This window comes from Trichinella spiralis (genome assembly GCF_000181795.1).
Source record: "Trichinella spiralis strain ISS 195 chromosome Unknown Scfld1, whole genome shotgun sequence".
NCBI lineage: Eukaryota > Metazoa > Nematoda > Enoplea > Trichinellida > Trichinellidae > Trichinella > Trichinella spiralis.
The window spans coordinates 375,952-397,464 of NW_003526940.1; the positions used below are offsets into that span (position 1 = coordinate 375,952).

General features: G+C 35.0%; 8 protein-coding genes across 8 annotated transcripts; 2 read left to right on the forward strand and 6 right to left on the reverse strand.

Moving 5' to 3' along the window:
- Window positions 1–706: 706 nt before the first annotated feature.
- Window positions 707–1,844, reverse strand: Tsp_07155 (conserved hypothetical protein). Its single transcript, XM_003381427.1, has 5 exons — window positions 1,796–1,844; window positions 1,581–1,701; window positions 1,322–1,519; window positions 1,201–1,275; window positions 707–926 (listed from the first exon to the last, which is right to left on the reverse strand). The coding sequence occupies exons 1-5, from the start codon at window positions 1,842–1,844 to the stop codon at window positions 707–709; spliced, it is 663 nt and encodes a 220-aa protein (XP_003381475.1).
- Window positions 1,845–1,970: 126 nt separating this feature from the next.
- Window positions 1,971–2,429, forward strand: Tsp_07154 (conserved hypothetical protein). Its single transcript, XM_003381428.1, has one exon. The coding sequence runs from the start codon at window positions 1,971–1,973 to the stop codon at window positions 2,427–2,429; it is 459 nt and encodes a 152-aa protein (XP_003381476.1).
- A 4,765-nt stretch (window positions 2,430–7,194) lies between these two features.
- Window positions 7,195–7,578, forward strand: Tsp_07153 (conserved hypothetical protein). The gene has a single exon (XM_003381429.1). It carries the CDS (start codon window positions 7,195–7,197, stop codon window positions 7,576–7,578), a length of 384 nt encoding a protein of 127 aa, XP_003381477.1.
- A 267-nt stretch (window positions 7,579–7,845) lies between these two features.
- Window positions 7,846–8,413, reverse strand: Tsp_07152 (hypothetical protein). The gene is made up of 3 exons (XM_003381430.1): window positions 8,153–8,413; window positions 8,042–8,116; window positions 7,846–7,962 (listed from the first exon to the last, which is right to left on the reverse strand). Exons 1-3 carry the CDS (start codon window positions 8,411–8,413, stop codon window positions 7,846–7,848), a joined length of 453 nt encoding a protein of 150 aa, XP_003381478.1.
- A 1,765-nt stretch (window positions 8,414–10,178) lies between these two features.
- On the reverse strand, window positions 10,179–13,783 carry Tsp_07151 (hypothetical protein). The gene is made up of 12 exons (XM_003381431.1): window positions 13,643–13,783; window positions 13,305–13,346; window positions 13,021–13,169; window positions 12,557–12,647; window positions 11,595–11,893; window positions 11,412–11,523; window positions 11,207–11,355; window positions 11,106–11,149; window positions 10,857–10,903; window positions 10,714–10,806; window positions 10,445–10,551; window positions 10,179–10,350 (listed from the first exon to the last, which is right to left on the reverse strand). The coding sequence occupies exons 1-12, from the start codon at window positions 13,781–13,783 to the stop codon at window positions 10,179–10,181; spliced, it is 1,446 nt and encodes a 481-aa protein (XP_003381479.1).
- Window positions 13,784–14,759: 976 nt separating this feature from the next.
- Tsp_07150 (hypothetical protein) lies at window positions 14,760–15,351 on the reverse strand. Its single transcript, XM_003381432.1, is given in 3 exon segments — window positions 14,760–15,022; window positions 15,041–15,104; window positions 15,316–15,351. The coding sequence occupies 3 exon segments, from the start codon at window positions 15,349–15,351 to the stop codon at window positions 14,760–14,762; spliced, it is 363 nt and encodes a 120-aa protein (XP_003381480.1).
- Window positions 15,352–16,928: 1,577 nt separating this feature from the next.
- Window positions 16,929–17,396, reverse strand: Tsp_07149 (conserved hypothetical protein). Its single transcript, XM_003381433.1, has one exon. The coding sequence runs from the start codon at window positions 17,394–17,396 to the stop codon at window positions 16,929–16,931; it is 468 nt and encodes a 155-aa protein (XP_003381481.1).
- A 42-nt stretch (window positions 17,397–17,438) lies between these two features.
- Tsp_07148 (hypothetical protein) lies at window positions 17,439–18,010 on the reverse strand. The gene is made up of 3 exons (XM_003381434.1): window positions 17,851–18,010; window positions 17,690–17,800; window positions 17,439–17,602 (listed from the first exon to the last, which is right to left on the reverse strand). Exons 1-3 carry the CDS (start codon window positions 18,008–18,010, stop codon window positions 17,439–17,441), a joined length of 435 nt encoding a protein of 144 aa, XP_003381482.1.
- Between the last annotated feature and the right edge of the window lie 3,503 nt (window positions 18,011–21,513).

A 21,513-nucleotide genomic window follows, 5' to 3' on the forward strand; every position in this document is an offset into this window, starting at 1 on the left:
GAGAAGCATAGCATACCGACTGCTAAAAGTTTTGTAGTTGGTTTGAGAAATTTCTGGATAACACGGAATTGTTTTTCATTCAGCACGTTTGTGTCTGAATTTGGTTTGCGGTGGTTGTCGATGCAGTCTGTGTTGTAGATGCGGTTGAAATGGGTGAGTATATTATGTGTTGGAGCAGTGTTGTCACATGCGTGATGTTTGTTTGCTTGTTTCGTGATCGCTTTTTTCAGTAGTTTGTTATCTTTGAATAAAACCCCTTCCCACAGTGTTGTGTTATGCGTAAACTTGGTTGCAATCGTGAATCCAGTTCAAGACAGCTGAAGCGGTTGATTCGAGTTGATCTCATGCAAAGAGAGAGATTTGTCTTGAAGTACTGCGCGTGGTGAATTCAATCCCATGTGGAATGCAGCTACACTCTGCAATCTAAGAATCAGCGAAACCGATTTTTCTATATTATTTGATGTGTAACTTGCCAAGCTTTCCTTCCAGCCGTTTTCTCAGTTGCTACAGGGTCAATTGTTGTAGAACGGTTCTTGAGCATTACGAGACAAATATACGACGAAACGCATGATATAACAATTTATTCAAGAGTAGAGTAATGATGAACAACACACTAGCAGGGGAGCGCTTCCAGCTAACACATCCACGCAGTTGCACACTCGCCAACTCACCATCTTCTCTTTGATAATGTAGGTCAAAATGGTCGTTAAACGATGAAAGTGCAACGTGACGTGACGGATCCGATGCTGGATGTTGACAGCAAGCGCGCCAACTGTCGCATTCTGTCAGTCCGCGTGCTAATCGGTGAATGATAGCGTATCGGCCGTTTGACTGACACCATCAGTTGCGTTGTTTTTTTGTTGTGCAATGGAGCTGGGACTGTGTTGATGGTCGTTATCAGAGACCAAGATTCGGTCCAGGCGAACCTTCAAAAACAGTTATCGAATGAAATTGCCGGGCGTCACAAATGCCACGAACCGGGATCCTTATCTTCTTGGGAAGATGAATGCGAAATTAGAAACAGCTCACTTGCATTGTAGTCATTTGAGAAAAGCCATGTCCTCACTGAACTGGACTGGACTGTACATCACTGAATAAGTGCTTGAATCCTGAATCAAACTTTCAGTCAGATGTGCTGGACATCCCGCTCCTGTTCTGACAGAATCGAATTAGACTACAAGCTGACCTGGAAAAATGTACCTCCTGATGGAACTGCATCCAGAGGGTCGAGATTCCTGTCGCTTCTTATGAGAGAAGCAAGTAGTTGGGAACCACCTGAAGGTTTATCACCTCACGATAGTATGTTGAAGGTTACCTTTACCCACCATTTCTGGCCAAGAAGGTCCTAAAAGTATGCCGGACTTGAACAAAGCGACCAACAGGGTCCTGTCTGGCAGTAGTGGATGTGCGTGTGAATGTAACATGTATGTAAATGGGAGCACTTTTTGAAAAATCTGGGATTGCACAGGAACGGGCTTCATGATGACTTAACGTTCTTTCGTCATCATGACGAGTAGCACTATTTGCGTTAAAATTAAAAATTTTGTCAATTTGAAACTAATTATGTATTATGATAATACTGTGTTTGTCTGTTTTGGTTTTTCTTTTGTATTGTATGAACGTGAAAAAAGTCTGCGTGTGCTTGCTTGCGATTCCTTGCCAACATAATATGCGTTTTGGTCAGTTTGCTGTTCTCACGTTCTCAAATCAAGGATTTTTAATTTAAAACCTAATTATATTGTGGCAACAGTATGCTATTCTTTGTTTTGTTGTAGAAAGCCTATCTGAATTTGACTTCGACGTACACCATCCACCTGGCAAGAGACACTGGAATGCGGAGACATTCATATAGAATCGGTGTAATATGCAGTAAAATTCCGTTATAACGAAATATTTGATGTAACGAACATTTTTAGATTCCCAGGCGAATTTCATATTAATTATATGTTACGAGAATCTCATTATAACGAATGCTTAACAACGAAAAACTCGTTACAACTGCGGAATTTTGGGTTCTACTTCCTCAGCATGGTCAATTTCTACAGACGTTCCTACGTCACATTGCAACCACATTGGCACGTTGGACGCCATCGCATCGCCCGCCGCACCAACCAAGACACTCACGGTTGATCAACTGGAAGCTTTTAACGCGGCCAAGAGCGCGTTGCCAACGCCACTATGCAACACCACCCCCACCTGACAGCCAGGTACATGCCCTAATGGTAGGCGCATCCGACCATGCAATCAGAACAGTAATTCATGGCAACCGTTGGCATTTTCGGTCACGTCCCACGCTCCGCATCTGTCTGCCATCACCGCTGCGTAAGTCCACGTTTCGATCAGTCCACGGTCTATCACACCCTGGCATCCCCACAACCAAGCGTCTCATGATGGAAATGGGCCCTGGTACTCTACCGCAGTGCTCGTGAGGAAGAAAGACGGTAGCTCACGATTCTGTGTCGACTACCGCGAATTGAATGAAGTCACCTGGAAAGACGCACAGCCCCTGCCAAGGATCGACGCGACCTTCGTCGCTCTGGCGGGGGCCAAGTGCTTTGCGACATTAGACCTAGCGTCTGGGTATTGACAAGTGGAGGTGGACGAGCTTACTCTGGAAAAGGCAGCCTTTTTTGTCCCGCTAGGGATATACAGTACCAGTTCAGCGTAATGCCCTTCGAACTGTGCAATGCCCCTAGGAAGTTTTAGAGTAGGGGTAGCCAAAGTGGTCTATATCGACCCCTTGAGGAAAAGGCACAGAATGGAACGACTTTTCCGACTTCACAGCGAGATCAAGTAATTACCGACATTTTGCGAATTCAGTCAGATGGTTCAAAGTCTGTCCGTGATTATAAATTAAAAAATAAGTATGGAGTTTTGAAAATCGGCAAGGAAAGTAAACTAATCTGATTGGGCAAGTATGATGAATAATATGCATCGCTTTTACTGCAAAAGTCTTCGATGCTATCAATGCTGCTCATCAAAAGATTGATCATGGTGGAGAAAAAAAAACATTTCGAGTAGCACAGAATCAGTGGACCAACGTCACACAGGAAGCGTACCATTTCTTTCTCACGTTTTATGAAGAATGCCATAAGAAGAGAGCGAGAAAGCTTTTCCAAAAGCCATGATAAATTTTCAAACCATGCCAGATGGAGATTATAAATATGTATCATGACTTATTTGAATCACTGTATGAAGTTCTGCACTTTGAGTCCGCTAAAGTCAAGACAGGGTGAAGATCAAGCAAGATCAGAGATCAAAAGCGATCGCTTGTGAATTAGCTTATCTGTAGCGTTTACTTGAATTGCCATCTATTTTCATTTCCATTTGCAACCTTTCAATGTATATATTTCAATGGTAACGAAATATTTAAACATTCCGCATCAAAAGCAGCTGCTATGATGTAGCTGATCTGTTTGATGTTGCATTTCAAATTACATTTGAACTTGGTTATAAGTGAGCATGGAATTTAGCAAGAATTACCATGCACTTATCCATTATTTTACCGTTTAATTAACTACAGGGAATTTTTTTCGGCCAAAATCTTATGCACTTAACGAAGTTCGACTGTATTTTATATGAAATGTATGAACGTCAAACAGGATTTTTCATACAAACAGCAAACCTCATCGACATGTATAAAATACATATATGGATGTTTTGTAACAAAAGAAACTTTGTAAATATTAAAGTAAAATTCTTGGATTGCAAATAAGAAAGATTTAAATAGAACACTCCCAGTAAAATCAAGAAATTCATCAGATGCTAACAACTTAGTATTTGTCACTCCTTGGTTAAGCTTGAAAGCTGCAACTGTGAACAATTTGTCACNTGTGCATTCTNCCCTTTGTATTAAAATCGCCTTTACCAACATATGTGATGTGACGAAGAAAAAGCGAAGAATGTTTGANANAGGCNTATGCNTTTAATCATGCGTAAAATTAAATGAAATTGCGAGCTAACACGTAACGTTAGCATTAGTGCCATTTGTAACCCGAAAATTGGAAGTGTTGCCACAGCATTCCAGATTTTTCAAACAGATTATTCAGTATTCTGATATTACCACCCGGAAAGTTAACATCCAATCTTGATAAATTTCAACAAGGCAACAAATTTATTTACAAACAGTCAGAGCAGATTTATATATCAGGAGGNANATCTNTACTAGACCATTGTTGGCTGTTCTTTACTGTTCTTGCTGCTGCTATTGGTTAGTGAAAAATAAAATCACCATTTAATTTATTTTTTTGTATTGTTTTTTTCTGAATTATGACTATCGCATTTTGATATAACCGTCACTTTGGTACAATAAAATATAGAATAATGATAAAAAATTATTTTTCGNGAATGCTGGATCANGAAAAAAGTAATAAAACTTNCACCCACCAAATAATATATTTNAAATAAACAGAATTTTCNAATGAATGACAAAACTTCAAACAAACAATTAAAATTTTTGGAANTATATAAATATTTCCCATTTTTTATGTTACGTCACTATTATTAAAGTTACGTAATCCTAAATGGAATATTTGAAACCAATGAAATGAAAAAATATTACAGCTAATCACAACTGAAGAAGTTTGAATTCAATGAGCAATTAGTACAAAGAAAAACCAATACGANGAAACNANNTCNNNGCNCAANNAAAANGAAANNCNAATACGAACAAAGCATTTGACGGTCCAATAAAATAGCATGGGCAAAGACCAATAAGAAAAAAGTGGGACCGAGTAAAACCACCCCGCTGATCAACAGACTGTTTTCACAGAAACTTTTCTGCTATTCGATATAAGCGCTTCAGAACAAAGCAAATGTATAGTACAGAAATTTCCATTTTACAACAACAAGCAAAGCAGAACTTTATTGCAATATATACCATGGGCAAGATGGGCATTACAACAATAACGTATAAATATGAAAAAAGTCCATTTCTAAACTTGTAGACACTGTGCCATGGCAACCAACTAATCGTTATATTGAAAAAATGGATAAGCTGTAATATTACAATAATAATGTGCTACAATAAGCCATTGTTTGTATCTTTATTTATTATTATGATTTGTCCACTTGAGCGTGTGGCATCTCCCTTTGTGTATTGGCTTATGTCCGTTCTTTGAGATACAAACTGAAATTCATTATTATTAATTCTCATCCTTCGAAAACACATCTCAAACCTACGATACGGAAAATAGCACAATCATTGATGATAAGCATTGAGGAGTGAAATATGAAAAATAGAATTGACGGTTTTGTTCTTTACAAATTAAATATCTTTATTATCTAATTGCATTATTCTACAAAAATATAGAAGCAACAAATGAATAGCCTGAAGAAGAGATAACTGAACAAAGAGATGTTAAATAAACGTGTTTATCTAGGTCATTTTTTGTTTTCATAATTTGACATGTAATGACTTTTTATGATGGAAACAGACCTAGTCTGGTTCACTAGCTTGACAATGAAGAAAGTTCTGCAGTAATTATTGTGGGCCAGGTCAACAGCATTCAGCATGAAGGATTTTCTGAAATTTCACTAGACCAACACACATGTACTGCTGCTAAATATCCCATATGCTAGGCAAAAGCACTTTCAGTTCAATCTGTGCATTAGCTACGTTACATCTGAGAAATTTTTCACAGATCATCCATATAATGTGAAGTCAGTGCATACTGCACCACAAGCTTCATAACATTACACGCTAATCTACAGAAGCTGGCATTTCAGTATTTCTGAGCACTCTGATGCCATCTAAATGCACAAGCCATAAATTCATGCCATGATAAATGGTGGTCTGGAATTTTTACAATGCTGCGGATGCTTTCTCAAATAAACTCATTATCTGACCAAGGCAGTGAACTCCATGATATTGCACAATTATTGTTCACTCTCAACAATGGGAATGAAAATTTTGGCAGTACATGAAAGACCAGTTTATGCTCCTTGGTTGGTGACCAGGGTAATCAACTATGATCATATTTTGTCAGAGCATATGCGGTGCTTGAGCAAGATAACGGACACACTCGTGATGAAGTGAACTTAAGATGAAAAATAATTTGCTTTCAGTTTCGTTTGGTGAAATCATTTCGAAATGCAACAGATATTTTTTGATCTGGAGTGTTGAACCATAGTAATACAACAATTGCAACTTCAATGTTTAATCAACCCAGTAGTCAGTTTTACTTTAGATATTGAAAAACAAATTTAATACCCTTTACACAAAATGTATAATCACAAATTTCTATTTTAAACAAAATTCCAGATTTTATTTTTTATATAAATGATACATAAGAAAAAAAACAATAACTCTTGTTAACAGGAACGAAAGAAACATTGAAGAGAATGAAGATATAAAATTCTCATCCAAACTTGAAATATTTTCAGCGAACAGAAAATATTAAGATGCTAACATTCAGCAATCACCACTTCTAGTTTTAGCCGAAAATTACTGCTGTAGACAATTTATCAATTGTAGATTTTCCCTTTGTACTTGAATAGCCCTTAGCTGCTCTTCAGAGAAATTTCTGACAAACGGAAAAACACTTATGCATCAATCTCATATAACTGCTAGCTAAAACGTAATTTATCTGATGAGAGAAACAACTGTTTGTTGACATTCTTTGAAACAGTATTTATCAACGCGGATGGATAAAAGTAAAGCACTTTGAAAACAGAAAGAAAGCGATGAACAGCACCAACCAAGCACAAAAGCGCTTAAAGCTGCTTCAAATTCACTTTGCAGTGGACATCGCATTGTTTGATGTCAGCATATGTGCGCCATTTGTCTGTGATTAATAATCTTCTGTCAACATCAACAAAAGGCGTTGCGCTACAACGAATATCACAAAAGTTGATCTTAAATTGTAGATAAGATGAGAATGAAAACTTAATGTTGCAAAATGGTTATTTAAAACGGAGTTCAAAACCGTTGAATTTATTTTCCGTGGTTTTCCGTGTAGTTCAGTGCTTCGTATTTGAGAGTTGTTAATAATGGAGAGTGATGAAATTCAGTTTGTTTCTACTCAAAGGAACCAACAAAAATTGGTGTACAGAGGAAGGTGTTACACCCTCAAGCGGACGAATCGCAATGACAAATGCTGGATATGTGCATCAGTAAACAGAATTATTTTATTATAGCACGTTGTTATTATTGTGCAGTATCATGAGCTTGCAATTTCGTTTCCAATTTAGGGAATGAGACGCTGCCGTGGCACACTGTCCACAAATCTGGAGGCCACAGAAGTCATCCGCTTATGTGAGCATGCGGAAAGCTGCCCGGTAAACCCTGACGCATTTTACCATCACCAGCAGCTTGCCGAGTTGAGACGGCTGGCCTCAGAAGACACGAGACCGGTGATGGAAATATACATTGAACTGGCGAGCAATGCCTCCACTAGCTCAGATACTGCCGCTTATTTCCCATCGTGGGAGCAGGCCCGAAACACAATGTACTACAGCCGGGCCAAGAGATACCAACGACTTCCGGCCAGGCGGCAGGATCTGCGGCTCACTGCCGAGAAGAGAACAACAACATCCGGTGCGCAATTTTTAATGTATCATTCGCGGACCAATGAATGATATATTAATTTTTGCCACCGGGCTGGTGTGAGACTGCTGGCTCAAAGTAACTGCTGGTGTGTGGGGATGGGACGTTTAAGATTGTTCCATCCTGGTACCAGCAGTTGTTTACCCTTCATGTGTTCATCAGGGGTAAACTGCTACCCGTCATATATTGTTTGACTGTTAGGAAAGATCTGCCCACGTATAGTTGGATATTTGAAATGCTCCATTCCAAAGCGGAAGAACTTGGCGTCCAACTTGATCCGGCAAAATTTGTTTGTGATTTCAAAATAGCCTTGATCCCGGCCATTCAAGGCAACTTTCCCAACACCCGGATGCAAGGTTGTTTCTTCCACTTTTGCCAAGCCGTGCTTCGGCAGGTCGGCCGGCTTGGCTTAAGAACTGATTTTAATAATCAGGAAATAAGAAAAAAGAGTAAAAATGCTAATGGCATTAGCATTTTTGCCAGTAAACCTTGTACCCGCGGGTTTCGAAATCTTAAATGTTGGGGCGTCGGGTCAAGTGGAAACCTTGTTCCAGTACTAGCACCTTTGAACTATTCATTATTGTTGTATATATTTTTTATTCCTACTGATTGTATTGTTTGTCTTTGTCCATTGTATATATTGTAATATAGTGCAGCGGACACGGACCGAACTAATGAGATCTTTCCTGCAGAAAATGAAGGCGAAGAACACTGAAGCTGCAGTATGAAGAATAATATATGAAGATCGGAGGAGCAGTACGGTAAGGGTTGTTTACAGGAGGGTTGGCAAGTTGCCAGAAGTGAGTGCTCGTGTTTTACATCGTCGTCGATCCTGGTTTCCGATTGTCTAATAAAGTATGTACTCATTGCTTGTTCTTTTGTTGTCGCAATGCCATCAGGAAAGCGCGAGACTGAGCGAAAGGGAAATGCACCAGTCAATACCGGCCCGTCGCCAAATAGCGATGGACGCGCCAATAACCCGGTGGAAGAAGCGGAGGAGCCCGCTCGAGGTAGCGGCTCGTTACAATAGTTCAGATTTGTTTGTTGTTAATTCTTATTGATTGTTGGTTATTGTTGATTCTCATTGTTGTTGTTAATCTTTATTGATTGTTGTTGTAACATGAAGCTGTATACTATATATTTGCCTAATTCGGAAGCGCATGTAGCGAAAAGCAGAAATGTTTCTGTGCAAAGCAGTCTGCTGATTAGCATATATGTGAAGAAATATAATGACAAAAGCAAGTTATGTTAAAAATGAAATGTAAAACTGAAGAATCATTAATGTTATTGGCTAAGATGACCACTTATTTAAAGCCAATTTAAATATTGCAAAACGTCTTTTTAAATGCTGCTCTTAACAATATACACAAAGAATACGCAAATGTAAAGAAGTTAAACATTAGTTTTAAGCATGTTAACTTTGTTATTGTTATAATTCCTTTAACGCAATACAAGATAGCTAACACCATATCTTAAAAAGCTGCGTTTTAAAAAATAGTAAATGCTTCTTTATGTCCATATAAGGTAATTTGATGGTAATGCACCCAAATTTGGAAAAGGGTTGATAAACAACAAGCACCCAATCCTTGATCGAAGCTTAATAGCTAATTAAATGGCAAAGTTATTCGCCTAATCACTTATCATAAAAATTAGCTAATAAAGTAGTAAAATCTATTAGCCAATTACCGATCAATCGCGTGCAACCTATCAGCGTACACACAATCACAAAAAAGGGGCGGAGTTTGTGGAAATTAGGTCTTGGATGAGTTCAGAATAGCCGGAAGCAACATTTTATCAGTTTGTTACATCAAATGGGAAGCAACATTGCAGTATGCATGTCTGTCTATCAGTTTTTACCATGGACATTTTTGCACCAAATCTGGATCAACGTATTGTTTAAAATTACACAAAACTGTTTATGAAAAACAAAGTAATTTTTGATAATTGAAGTGTGCTTTTAATTCAGCTATTAACTTTTGATGAAACTGATTCTTCAGCTACTTCTGAAAGGACAGTTTCCAGCAAACGAGAATTCAGTTTTACATCTACTGCACAGGAAACGTTGGTTTCATTAAAATGTTTCCATAAAAAACGCAGTACTTCTATATATTAAAAATGACTGTCGTATGAATGAACTGCTTTACTGAAGCAAAGATGCTCATGCTTGTTCAATAAGAACATGAATAGCAAAAGAACTGCTTTAAATCAACTGCAAATTCAAGTTCAATAATTTAATTTCATTATTTATATAATGCATCCAAATTAAAAATAAATACATTCGTTGTTCTACATACCAATCCAAATTTGCATAATAATTGAAGTCGAAAACTTCAGATTAAAATAATGAATCATAACTAATGAAGAGTTGAATTCAAAATATGTCATTAGCATAGAGCAGAAATCAAATGCATACATTGTTGCTACACTTGTTTTCCCAAAAAGTCATCAACAAGAGCGCTCAAATTCTTTGCATGATTGACCTAAACAAAATAAATCATCGCTAAAATCACAGTTTATAAAATAATGTCATCATTAAAAATTAAAAATACATTTAAAAATTATTATTCGTGCTATTTCAATTACGCAATTACATTAAAATCTCGTTATTGATAAAATAAAAGTAACAATGGCTCTAATTGTAAGATTCAAATGTAAAAATAACTGTATAATGTAGCATCGGTACCTTTTGTTCTTGTTCTTTTCTCAGAGTTTCCAGATGCACGTGTTGTTTTCGAACTGTCATTTTAAGAGAAACTATTTCATCTTTTTCTCTGTTAATGTCTTCTCGACATGCTTTATAGCATCTTAAACAAAATATATATGTTTATACGATAACTAATGCACACTATATATAACACATATACATATGTATCTATATGCAATAATAATAATGCTCACTCTACTATTTCTTTTTTGCAAGATTCTCTGAATGTTTCAAAATCTTCTACGGAAATGCGTAACTGTTCTCTCAGCTCTGATAGTTGTTTACGCATTGCAGATTCTTTCTAATATCAAAATTCATTAAATGAAAAAGAAATAATATACAGATAATCATTCCAAACAAATAAATAATCTGTCAGTTCGAATCTCTGTGATTCAAAATAAAACGCAGTACAATATAGATTATCAAACTGATTTTGAAAATTTCTACATGTAATAATTTATACCTTCTTGCATTCTAAGATACTTTCACGAATCCTTTGATCACAATCTAAAAGTTTAGCTATAACATCTTCGGCTGATTTCAAATCCTGGAGAGTCTGCAAAAATACGAAATTAAACAACGAACATCAAAATTTTCAACTTTTACTTTGTAACGCTCATTGTTCACATCAGTCAATTGCCTCTGCTGTGCTTCTAAAAATCAACCACAATCATTTACCAACCGCTTATAACAAAAAAATCAGGAAATTTTTATTCTATGAATAAAACCTTAACTTTAAATAATTTTTAAAAAGAAACACATGAAAATCTGCTGATGAATAAACTTTAGCAAATAATTTTACTGAACAAAATGATACTTACTGATAAAATTTCAACTACTGAAAAGTGCACATACCTTTTGCCATTTTCATTTTTATCTCGTAATTTTCTTTTTCCTGACTAAAAAATTATTTCACAGTTTAAATGCTGCATTCAAATTTTAACTTTCGAAAAAACCTCAATTTTTTCAATTCATTGTCAACAGATGTTGCTTCGGATATCAATTGTCGACGCTCCTCATTCATCTGTTCCAAACGCAAACGATTCTCCTGACTTTTCAACATCAGCAATTTCAATTCATCGTCATTTCTCTTAGCAAGGTCACACTAAAACATAAAGCCCAATAAAATATGCAAAATTTACAATTCAGCCAAATGTAAACTTGTATATTTTCATTCATTTCATTGCATTCATTTTTCTCCAAGTCATTTTTCATTAAATTTGAATGAAAGGTCTCATTTTTCTCAGAGTTCAACGTATTCTCAGCTTCATCCCTAAACAGAGCGGTTATATAAATTAAAATAACAAGAAAACGCATATTATATTACATTACATTATCACTCACCAGCTAATTAGTAAATTTTCATCATTATCAGCAGTTTTTACAGATTTTGTTTCATCTTTCATTTTCAAAACAATGTTTGTCGGTACTTTGTTTTCCTCCACTTTCTGCAATTCCCCAACTGACAGTGGATCAAATTTAACAAACAGTGAATCTCTTCGAAATGTGTCGTTTTTAGATACTGCATTTTTTGAGCACATTTTTTCAAGATATTCAAATGCCATTGTATTGTTAATAAAATCAACTTCTTCACAATGAGCAATTTTATCAGAATATTTGTTTTTCACAATTCGTTCCTGCATCTGAAAAATTAAACTAGACAATTGGCGGCATCCCATCTTGCCTGATGCATTTTATGGAGTTTTATATTCAAATATTAGAAAACAATTATTATCACATTTTTTCAAAATTCAACTATTAAATATGTCAAAAATTGCATTATTTTACAACTTCATAAATTGTTACATCTAAACATTAAAAATTAAAGTTATATATATATATACCCATTTTATAATTTAATTTTGAGCAGTTATAACCATCAGCAAAAAGTAGCATAATTTTCCAATTTACATCGTAATTATTACTTTTAAAGTTCTATAATATGAAATATAAAAAAATATTCGTAGCATATTTTAACTGGAATATTTAACCAGCAAACAGTTACATTTCAAGGTAAAATAATGAAATTTAATTATTCTCAATTTCTGGAAAAAATATCAAAATATACACCTGAAGTCTGCTTATAATAATCAAATAAAATACATAGTATTATAAATTACGTATATCACAGTAAACTCAAAGTTATTAGCAAAACAAATGAACTTTTTATAAAACTGATTGCATACTTAAACTCTCCATAATTCCAAATAATGAAACCACTGCAATTATTACCAACACGCAACAAAATACAACTTCTACATAACATGTAAAACTAACTGTAAACTAAATAAAATGATTAGCAATACCTTGTCCATTTCGATGAGATTTTCTGAGATTTCAACAAATGGAGCTGTTGCCGAAAAGTCATTCATTGCGGTCGTTTTGGTTTTCATATTTCTAGTACACATCAATAAATCTCATAACTGTATGCTCAAAACAAAATTCTTTCCAGCCTCAAGAATATATATACAAAGATTAACTTTAACGAATAAATAATGAAAAAATAAAATGTTATAACGAAAAAAGGTTAATTTTACAACTAACAGTGTAAAATAATTTTTTAAGCATAATAAAATCCATAATCTTTTAAAAAATAGAGCATTCTTAGATTTTATAAAAAATAAATTATCAAATTTGAAAAATGCAATGAGCATTAACCACAAACAAATTAAAATATAATTCAACTGAAATTTCTTGAAATTAAAATTGCAAAACATTAGACGCAATTGCTAGATTAGACATTCTTTTTTCGATAAATGTAGTCAATTACCTTTCGATAATAGGATTCTGAACATTAGCATCAAACAGTGGAGCAGCTCCAAATGAATCGTCTTTAGAAAGCAGTGGATCAAATCTTTGAAATATAGACTGTCTACGTAAATCATCGTCAAATCTTTTTCCACAATCAGTTGACAAGTGCTCCAAAAACTTTATTGAAAATGTATTATTAAGCACTGCATCCAGACCAACATTCATCTGCCTTCTTTCTTCGCCCAAAAATTTAAAAAACATAACTAAATATCATAAAATATTTAACTGAAATGATTTTATTACTTCTTCGTGCGCATTACACTTCGTTGATTTCAGCTTTGCCTGCTAAAAATAAACTTTTAAAGCTATGAAAATAAACCCTAAATTTCCTGATGCCATTTCAAATAAAGAAGATAAGTGAAGTTTCATGAAAAAAAATTATTTGCAAATTCTCATGTTACTAAACTCAAACTTTGAAAATTCAAGATCAATAAGTTCTAAGCTACCATACAAACATTAAAATTTCAACAGCTCTGCTGAACATGAAGTTAGACCAATTTCATTATTCTTTAGATAATGTAAAACTGAAAACTTTAAATAAAAATTATTATAATGATCAGAATTCAATTATAATAACAAACCATATCAGAAAGTCTTTTCGGCCTTTCCAACATACAAGCTGCAGGATCATATTCATTCGCATTAGATTTCAAATTAACATTTCCAGGCAAAGCGTTTTCTTTCTCTGATTCTAAAAGTGTTTTATTTTGATCGTAATCCATACTGCTTTCTAAAATATCTATATAGTGAGCAAATTAGTAATTAACAAAAAGTACAAAAAACAACAAACCTAATGAACTACGTAATTCACTTGTGGTTTCAAAAGCTGTCTTGAAAGAATTATCAGAACTATAGTTCTCCACAGAACAATAACTCACATCGGAATCAGAACTCATGAATTAACTGTTTTCTAAACAATTACCTTGAGGCGAAGGACACAATTACAGTGATTTTCGCGGGCTTATAAATGATTTTCAGGTACATATAAAATTTGCTACCCTAAATAAAATGTTTTTTAGTTTCATAAATTCATTCTATTTATTATAATAATATAATAAATATGTGCTGCAATGAAATAAAGAATATATGATATATAAATAATAAATAACGTTATTGCATTTCACAATAAACAAGGAAAATCCTTTCACTTGAAAATTATACAGTAATGGGGCACATGTTAGTGTATGATTTTCAGGCACGTAAAGCGATTCTAAAAGGTTTAAGCTGAATATTTACATTTCTAGCGGACAGAATGCACAGATTCTATTAAGAAAATTTGATCATGAAAAAGTGACTGAAAAAAATACAACAGCGTTAGTTCTAAGTATATTTCCACAAAGTTGTTTACGAATCAAAAATGTGAATTTTTTCATTTTTTCATTTTTATTTTTATATTTTTTTAATATATCGTGCTTACTATTTTTGACCGCTCGATTCTGGTTTCGGCTTTTGTATGGTCTTCTCTGATTGGCTGATGTAGATAGGTCCCTAATTGGCTATTCACTTCTGCTATTTCATTGGCTACTCAACGTTCATCTGTGATTGGTTGAGGGTTCGTTACTAAATTTTTACCAAATGTAGCTAATGTAGTAATAATTTGCCTTTTCTATTTTTAATGTCATTGCTCTGTTTGTTCTGTAACCAGCGTCGTTATCATTTGATCCTGTAACGAGCCGCTCACTCATGCGGGCTCGTTCGTCACCCCAACCGAGCTATAAACACAGTAGCATCGACCGGCGGTTTCTTCCGCGCCGTCAGGTGCTCCCTCTGGCTTCCGCCGCCTCTGCTGCCCTTTCTTCCGGGTTCGCGCTTCCCCGATGACATTGCCGCATTCACAACACAGGTAAAGAGAATAATGTTTAAACAACTCTGAACAAGGACCGTCACCAATCCACCATAGTAAAATTCCAGAATCAACGCTCGTTCACCCGCTACAACCACCGTAAAACCGTAATACTTTTCTGATGTTCAAGTATCACTCTGTTTACGGTAGCTTCTCTGCTCTTGTTCCACATCGTCCGCTACATTGCATAAACAATGCAACTACGAATTTTATCCATCTTCGTGAGAAATTTTCTATAAACAATACCGCTGAAATTTCAACAAAAGTGGTTAATTTTGCCTTTTTTGTAATCAATGCTGCAAATTTTTATGATGCGCGAGGTAAATGTGAATAAAACATGTTTGTTTATGTTATAACTTCAATTAATTTAATTCATTTAACTATATACTGTGAAATTTTCGTGTTACTTACTTCAACTTTATGTCGGGGTAGACCCTGAGTATTCATCAAAGACATGCCGCTTCACACTTTGATTGGTTGTATATTTTGCGTAGAACTCTGATTGGTTTTGAATTTTATTGGTTTACACGGCGGCTAAGTTTCATTAGATGTTGTTGCGATGAATTTTACTCGCTGTTGGGAATCTCAATTTTACTGGTTGTCATTTTCATGCATTCTATTTGTCAAATTTTGGTTTCTTTTTAATGGTCACTTTTTTATTCTAAGCTTTACTGATCTTCTATATGTATATTAGTAGTAGCTAAATTATACATTTAAAAGCTGACTAGCAATTTAAAATTATAAGTTTATCAACAAATTTGCTTGTGGTTTCATTTTTGTGTATAATTATATTCATAGAACTGCTGATCAGATCTAAGAAATTCGCTTTACTTTAATTTAAACTGACTTAGTTTATTGCGTGTATACTATTGAGCACTTTAAAGACCTTGTTCAAAAGATTGCTTTCTATTAATTTGTTTCTTAATTTGATGAAGTTAAATACAAGTTTAAGTTAAAGTATAAATTGAATTTAGAAGTTATGGATGCTATTTGTAAGAAAGATCACGTGGATTCACCATTTCATTGAATTTCATTAAATAATTAATTGTAATTTCACTATATAAATATAATAAAATAGTAATTTTCTAATATATATACATATGTACAGCAGATAAATAGTAAAGCTTTGAATATCAGAAAATTGACCATTAAAATGAAATCAAAATTTGACAAATAGCACGCATTACAATGACAACCAGTAAAAATTTAGGTTTGCGACAACGAATTAAACTCATCGGAACAGCAACTAATGAAATTTAGCCGGCATGAAAACCAATGATATTTAAGGCCAATCAAACGTCGAGCGGCATGCCTTTGAAGGGTTTAGTCTCGTTTTTGCCATCAAAGGCATGCCGCTCAAAATTTGATTGGCTTTAAATTTTATTGGTTTTCAAGCCAATGAGCGCAACTAAATTTTAGTGGTGGTCGTTGTGGTGAATTTTATTTGTTGTCGCGCGGCTAAATTTCACTGGTTGTGGTTGTGATAAATTTCATTTGTTTTCGCAAACCTAAATTTTAATGGTTGTCGTTGTAGTGCTTTCTATTTGTCGAATTTCGGTTACTCTTCAATGGTCAGTTTTCTGATATTCAAAGCTTAACTTTTTTTATTCCACATATATTAGTAGTAGCATTAAGTAAAATTAAAAGTTGACTATCATTTCAAAATTATAATCTTAAAAGCAAATTTTCTTCCGATTACATTTTTGTGTATATGCTGATCACACCATAGAAATTTGCTTATCTTTAAGGTATGCTAACTCAGTTTATTGCTTGTGTACTATACAGCATTTTATAGAACTTGTTCAAAAGTATCCTTTCCAAGTTGTGAATTAGATAATTATAATTTTCAGTGGTGAAAATTTATTCAGTGGTAAAAACTATAAAACTATATAGAAGACAATACAATACAACATTATAATACAACACAATACAAGACATTGCAATATGATATACTATAATACAAACAAGAATAAACACTACGAAGAATAAGAAAATATAAAATAAAGGTGCAGGGAAGGTGGCACTCAGAAGTTAATCGGCTCAGGGACATCATACGCAACAGCTTTTAAGAACTGCTCCATTGTACGCGTTCCGCCATCATATTCAGCAGTCAACGCTGTTATGCGTAGCTGCACCTCTTCATATTTACTGTTCTTTATTCGTAAATCGTTGGCGGTAACGCGTCCTGACGTCACCTGCTGAATCAACGTTTCCGTTGATCCTTGCTCATCAATCAGCAATTGGAGCAGTTCATAAAAGCTGAGGTGATGTTTCCCCGCTTGCCGGTTCATTTTCAAGTGCCAACCTTCTAAGTGATTATTTGTTCGTGTCTGTACATTATATACATTCCATAACGGCAGCTTGTTGGGGGTCATCCATTCTCTTCGGAAGTAATCAAACAAGGCTGCTATTAGACCCGTAACGTTTCTGCCAAGCAGACCCACGGCAGCAGGTACCTCAGGAAGTGGCAAAAATGCTGTTGCCATCAGCATTTTGATCTTCTTTTTTGTTTCCGCTTCGTGAAGGTACCTGGTTCACAATCCAAGCTCTGCCACTTTCCGCAGAACTGCTTGGCAGAAGTGAAAATAGCAACCTTGTATTTGAACGCCCGGGAACGATGCCTGCACCGCAGGGATAAAGGCAGTTTCGAAATCGCAAATCACAGTTTGCGGCTGAAGGACAACCCCTAACGCTGCCGCTTTTAAAATTAAATTATCGAAAATTTCATGATATGTTGGGAGATCTCTTCTAACTGTTAAACAATATACAAGTGGTATTAATTTACCTTCTTTAAACACATGAATGCTGAACATCTGATGGTACCATTCAGGAACAATTTTAAATGTTCCATCCATGCACCAGACAGTATGTCCAGCCAACTCCCGTATATTTTCATCTGTACAAAATATTAAAACAGAATTATGTACATTATTATACATCAAAAACTGCCGGCCAGACTTCGTAACACGCCATTGTGCTGGAATTTCCAGCTGCTGGCGTGTTGCTGGCAGTGGTGGAAAACGTTTGGCCCGGCTTCTGTACATGGCCGCTTCCACTTTTTTGTATGTTGGAAACTGACTAGCAGTTTCCAAACTGGTGGATGCATTGCTACATTCTTCGTTATATATCTGCGGCACTGGCTTTGTTTCCTCCCCTGCGCGGCGTTAAAGAGTGTTCTTCTTCTCCATTTTATACAATATGTAGTCGTCGGCAGTGCACGTTACTGCATGCGGTGCTGTTCTCAAAACCGTGTTTACTTCGAGGTTGGTGTAAACTGTACCTCTACATCCACTTCTCACCTGCATGAGAAATCAGAATGCTGACTGATAAAAATAGCATATTATAATAATGAAATATTATTTACCCGTTGGCAAACCCACTGTTTGTCTTCAAAATTTGTGTGTCTTAGGAGATGAACTCTACCTTCATACACTAAGTTGTAGTTATTTCGATTATTTAAAACCAAATGCAAATCAGCAGCCATGAAAGAAGATGAATCAAAGCGAAGTCAAGCACACAGAACAGAAAACTGGTAAAATGGTGAAAACGGGGTTCACCTCTGATTATATGTAAAATTCTGCTCCTACGGTTTGTAACTAACTTTGTTGCTTGTTGAAATTTGCCGGTTTAGTCTCGTTATTCCCTTCAACATTTCGTTATCATTGAAAATACAAGTTGGAAGGTTACAAATGCAAATGGTAAAGTAATGGCAACTTAAGTGTACACCAACGCACTAGTCAGTTTAGTTCAGATGTTGAAAAACAGTTTAAAATTTACACAAAATGTACAACCACATGTTTCTTTATTTTTAAATAAAATTCAAGATTTTTATTTTTTTATTAACATGAAACATAAGAAGAAAAACAATAACTCTGGTGAACGGAAGCCAAAGAAACAGTGAAGAGAGTAAAGATAAAATTTTCCTTTGTACTTGAATAGCCCTTAGCTACTCTTCAGAAAAGTTTCTGACAAAATGAAAAGCATCTTGTGCATAAATCTCGTTAAATTGCTAGCTAAAACGTAATTTATCTTACGAGCAAAGCAACTGTTGGTTGACATTCTTTGAAACAATATTTATCAACGTGGATGGATAAAAGTAAAGCACTTAGAAAGCGGAAAGAAAGCGTTGGACAGCACCAAGCAGAACAGCTGCTGAAGCTTTTTCATTTCACGGGGCAGAGGATATTGCATACTTTGATATCAGCTTTGGTGCGCCATTTGTGGATAAATTAAAACTGTTGGCCCCATTTCCAAATTTTTCAGACAGATTATCGATTTTCCTACATCTTGCATGGAAGTGGACATTGAATCGAGAAAAAATTTGAACAAGCAAAACATTCAGTTACAAAACATAGGAGAAGGTTGATATTCCTATGGACAATGCTTAAGGTCTCAGACGAAAATTTTTTCTTTTACTATTCCTTGTTCTCTTTATGTCTGATAATTCTGATTTGCTTCTTGTAAGCAACCGTTGCAGTAAAACGTCCCTTGTTTTTGAAGCGAGGGCATACAAACTGAAACACCGGCAAACAGAAGAAATATCAGGGATGTTCCACAGTGTACACTCAATGTGCATCATGTGTTTACTGTTTTTAAAGAATAGTTTATTTTGATATAAAATAGGCTGCAGGGGTGCAATGTGTACAAATTTAAAAGCCACGGATGCTATTAGTAAGAAAGATCACTTGGAAACTTGCGCGGTGGATTCACCATTTTACTGAATATTATTAAATAATTAACTGTAATTAATTTCATTAAATAAGTACCATTAAACAGTAATTTTTTAAATATATATAGGATATAAATAGTATAGATTTGAATATCAGCAAACTGACCATTGAAGAAAAACTGAAATTTGACAAATAGAACGCATTACAAGGACAACCAGTAAAATTTAGGTCCGCGAAAACAAATAAAATTCATCACAGCCACAACCAGTGAAATTTCGCAGCGCGATAACAAATAAAATTCATCACAACGACAATCAATGAAAGTTAGTCAGCTTGTAAACCAATGAAATTTAAAGCCAATTAAATTTGGATGGGAAATTTATAGCCAATCAAATTTCGAGGCGGCATGTCTTTGATGGCAAAAATGAGTCTACCCCGCCTTTGAAGTACACTCGGGTAGTAGACCCTTTATGTCATGGAGAAAAAAATAGCACCTAAAAAGACAAGTAATGAGAATAGTTTCACAATTCTCAGTTTCATGGAAAATGCAACAAATGCGTCATGTGTGGACTCGATTTAAAACGCTCTTCTAGAAGGGGGAAATAATGTAACGCCCGGAAGCTCAGGGCATTATCTCATTTGATAATTGCTTTTAAAGGTTTGCCTGCTGTGGATGACAAGAACAACAAGCATGCCAAGCATGCAACAGACAAGTTTGCCTCCGCTGCACAACATGAAAAAACGCAGCTGATTAATAATAGCAAAGAGCACACGCGTTACATGTTACACAAACTTTAGAATATGGCCAGTGTTTTCTGTTTACATGAGTAATTTTACTTTGTACGCGCTGCTTTCATGAACAAAGCACATACCGCAACAGCAGGCCGTCGTAACTGCAGAATCGCGAAAGCAAGACAACAACAATAAAAATTAAAAATTTCTATTCTGTTAATTTTAAATTCTGCAATTGAAACTTTGACCTTTGTCTTACCTTCAATTTTAATCACCTTGTTGTTTTTCAACATCTGCCTTGGCATCATCGTGAATAAATTGAAATTGTTGACGCTGCATTCACAATTTTTCATACGAATTCTGAAATTTTACCCAAGAGTTCTGTTAGCCTTAGTGCGTGAAACACTTGCTGAAAACTGCTTGCTACTGGACCACATCTGGACAGCTCACAAAACGCAAATTCAGAAGCTGACTTCCCTTAAATTGTCACTTTCATGAGTATGATTTTATTCCAAATTTTAGTCAGCCACTGATCGTTAAGCTGCACTTTATGCAGTAAATGAGATTAAAAGAATAGATTGCTAATACAAGAAACAGTTGCAGCACAGGGTAATAAACTGTATGTAGTATGACTATTTTCAGTTATTCTTATGCAATATTATACATCTCCCTAAACAGCATTGTTTATTCCACATTCAAACGCTTATATACCCAAAAATAAAAATAATAAAAATGAACCATAATAAAATCATGGATGTTGATGGAACATGAATTTTTTTATTGGTTGAACAAAATTTTGTTTAATCTATATTGTCCCCAGGGAATTGGTTTCTTTTATTTTAACAAAAATTTCCAAATAAACTGGTTTTCAATATTTTCCAAAAAATTAAAGGGATGGGTTTCCCAAGCCTATGGCTATTTTGAAAAAAACCCAAAAAAATGGCAAATGGAAAAAACCGGTGGGGGAGTACCCCTTAAATGGTTTAAAAGAATATTTTTTTTTTGGAAGGATTTTTGGTCCAGGGGAAACAAAAAAAAAATGGTTAAAGCCCCAAAATAATGAAAAATTTTTTTTTGGGGGCGGGTCATAATAATATTTCATAATTTAAATAAATTTTGGAAAAAAATCGGCCAATTTTTGGTTAAATGGAAAATTGCCCTTCCCATCAAAAAATAAAAACTTTTCCCCCGCGGGAAAATTCCCCCC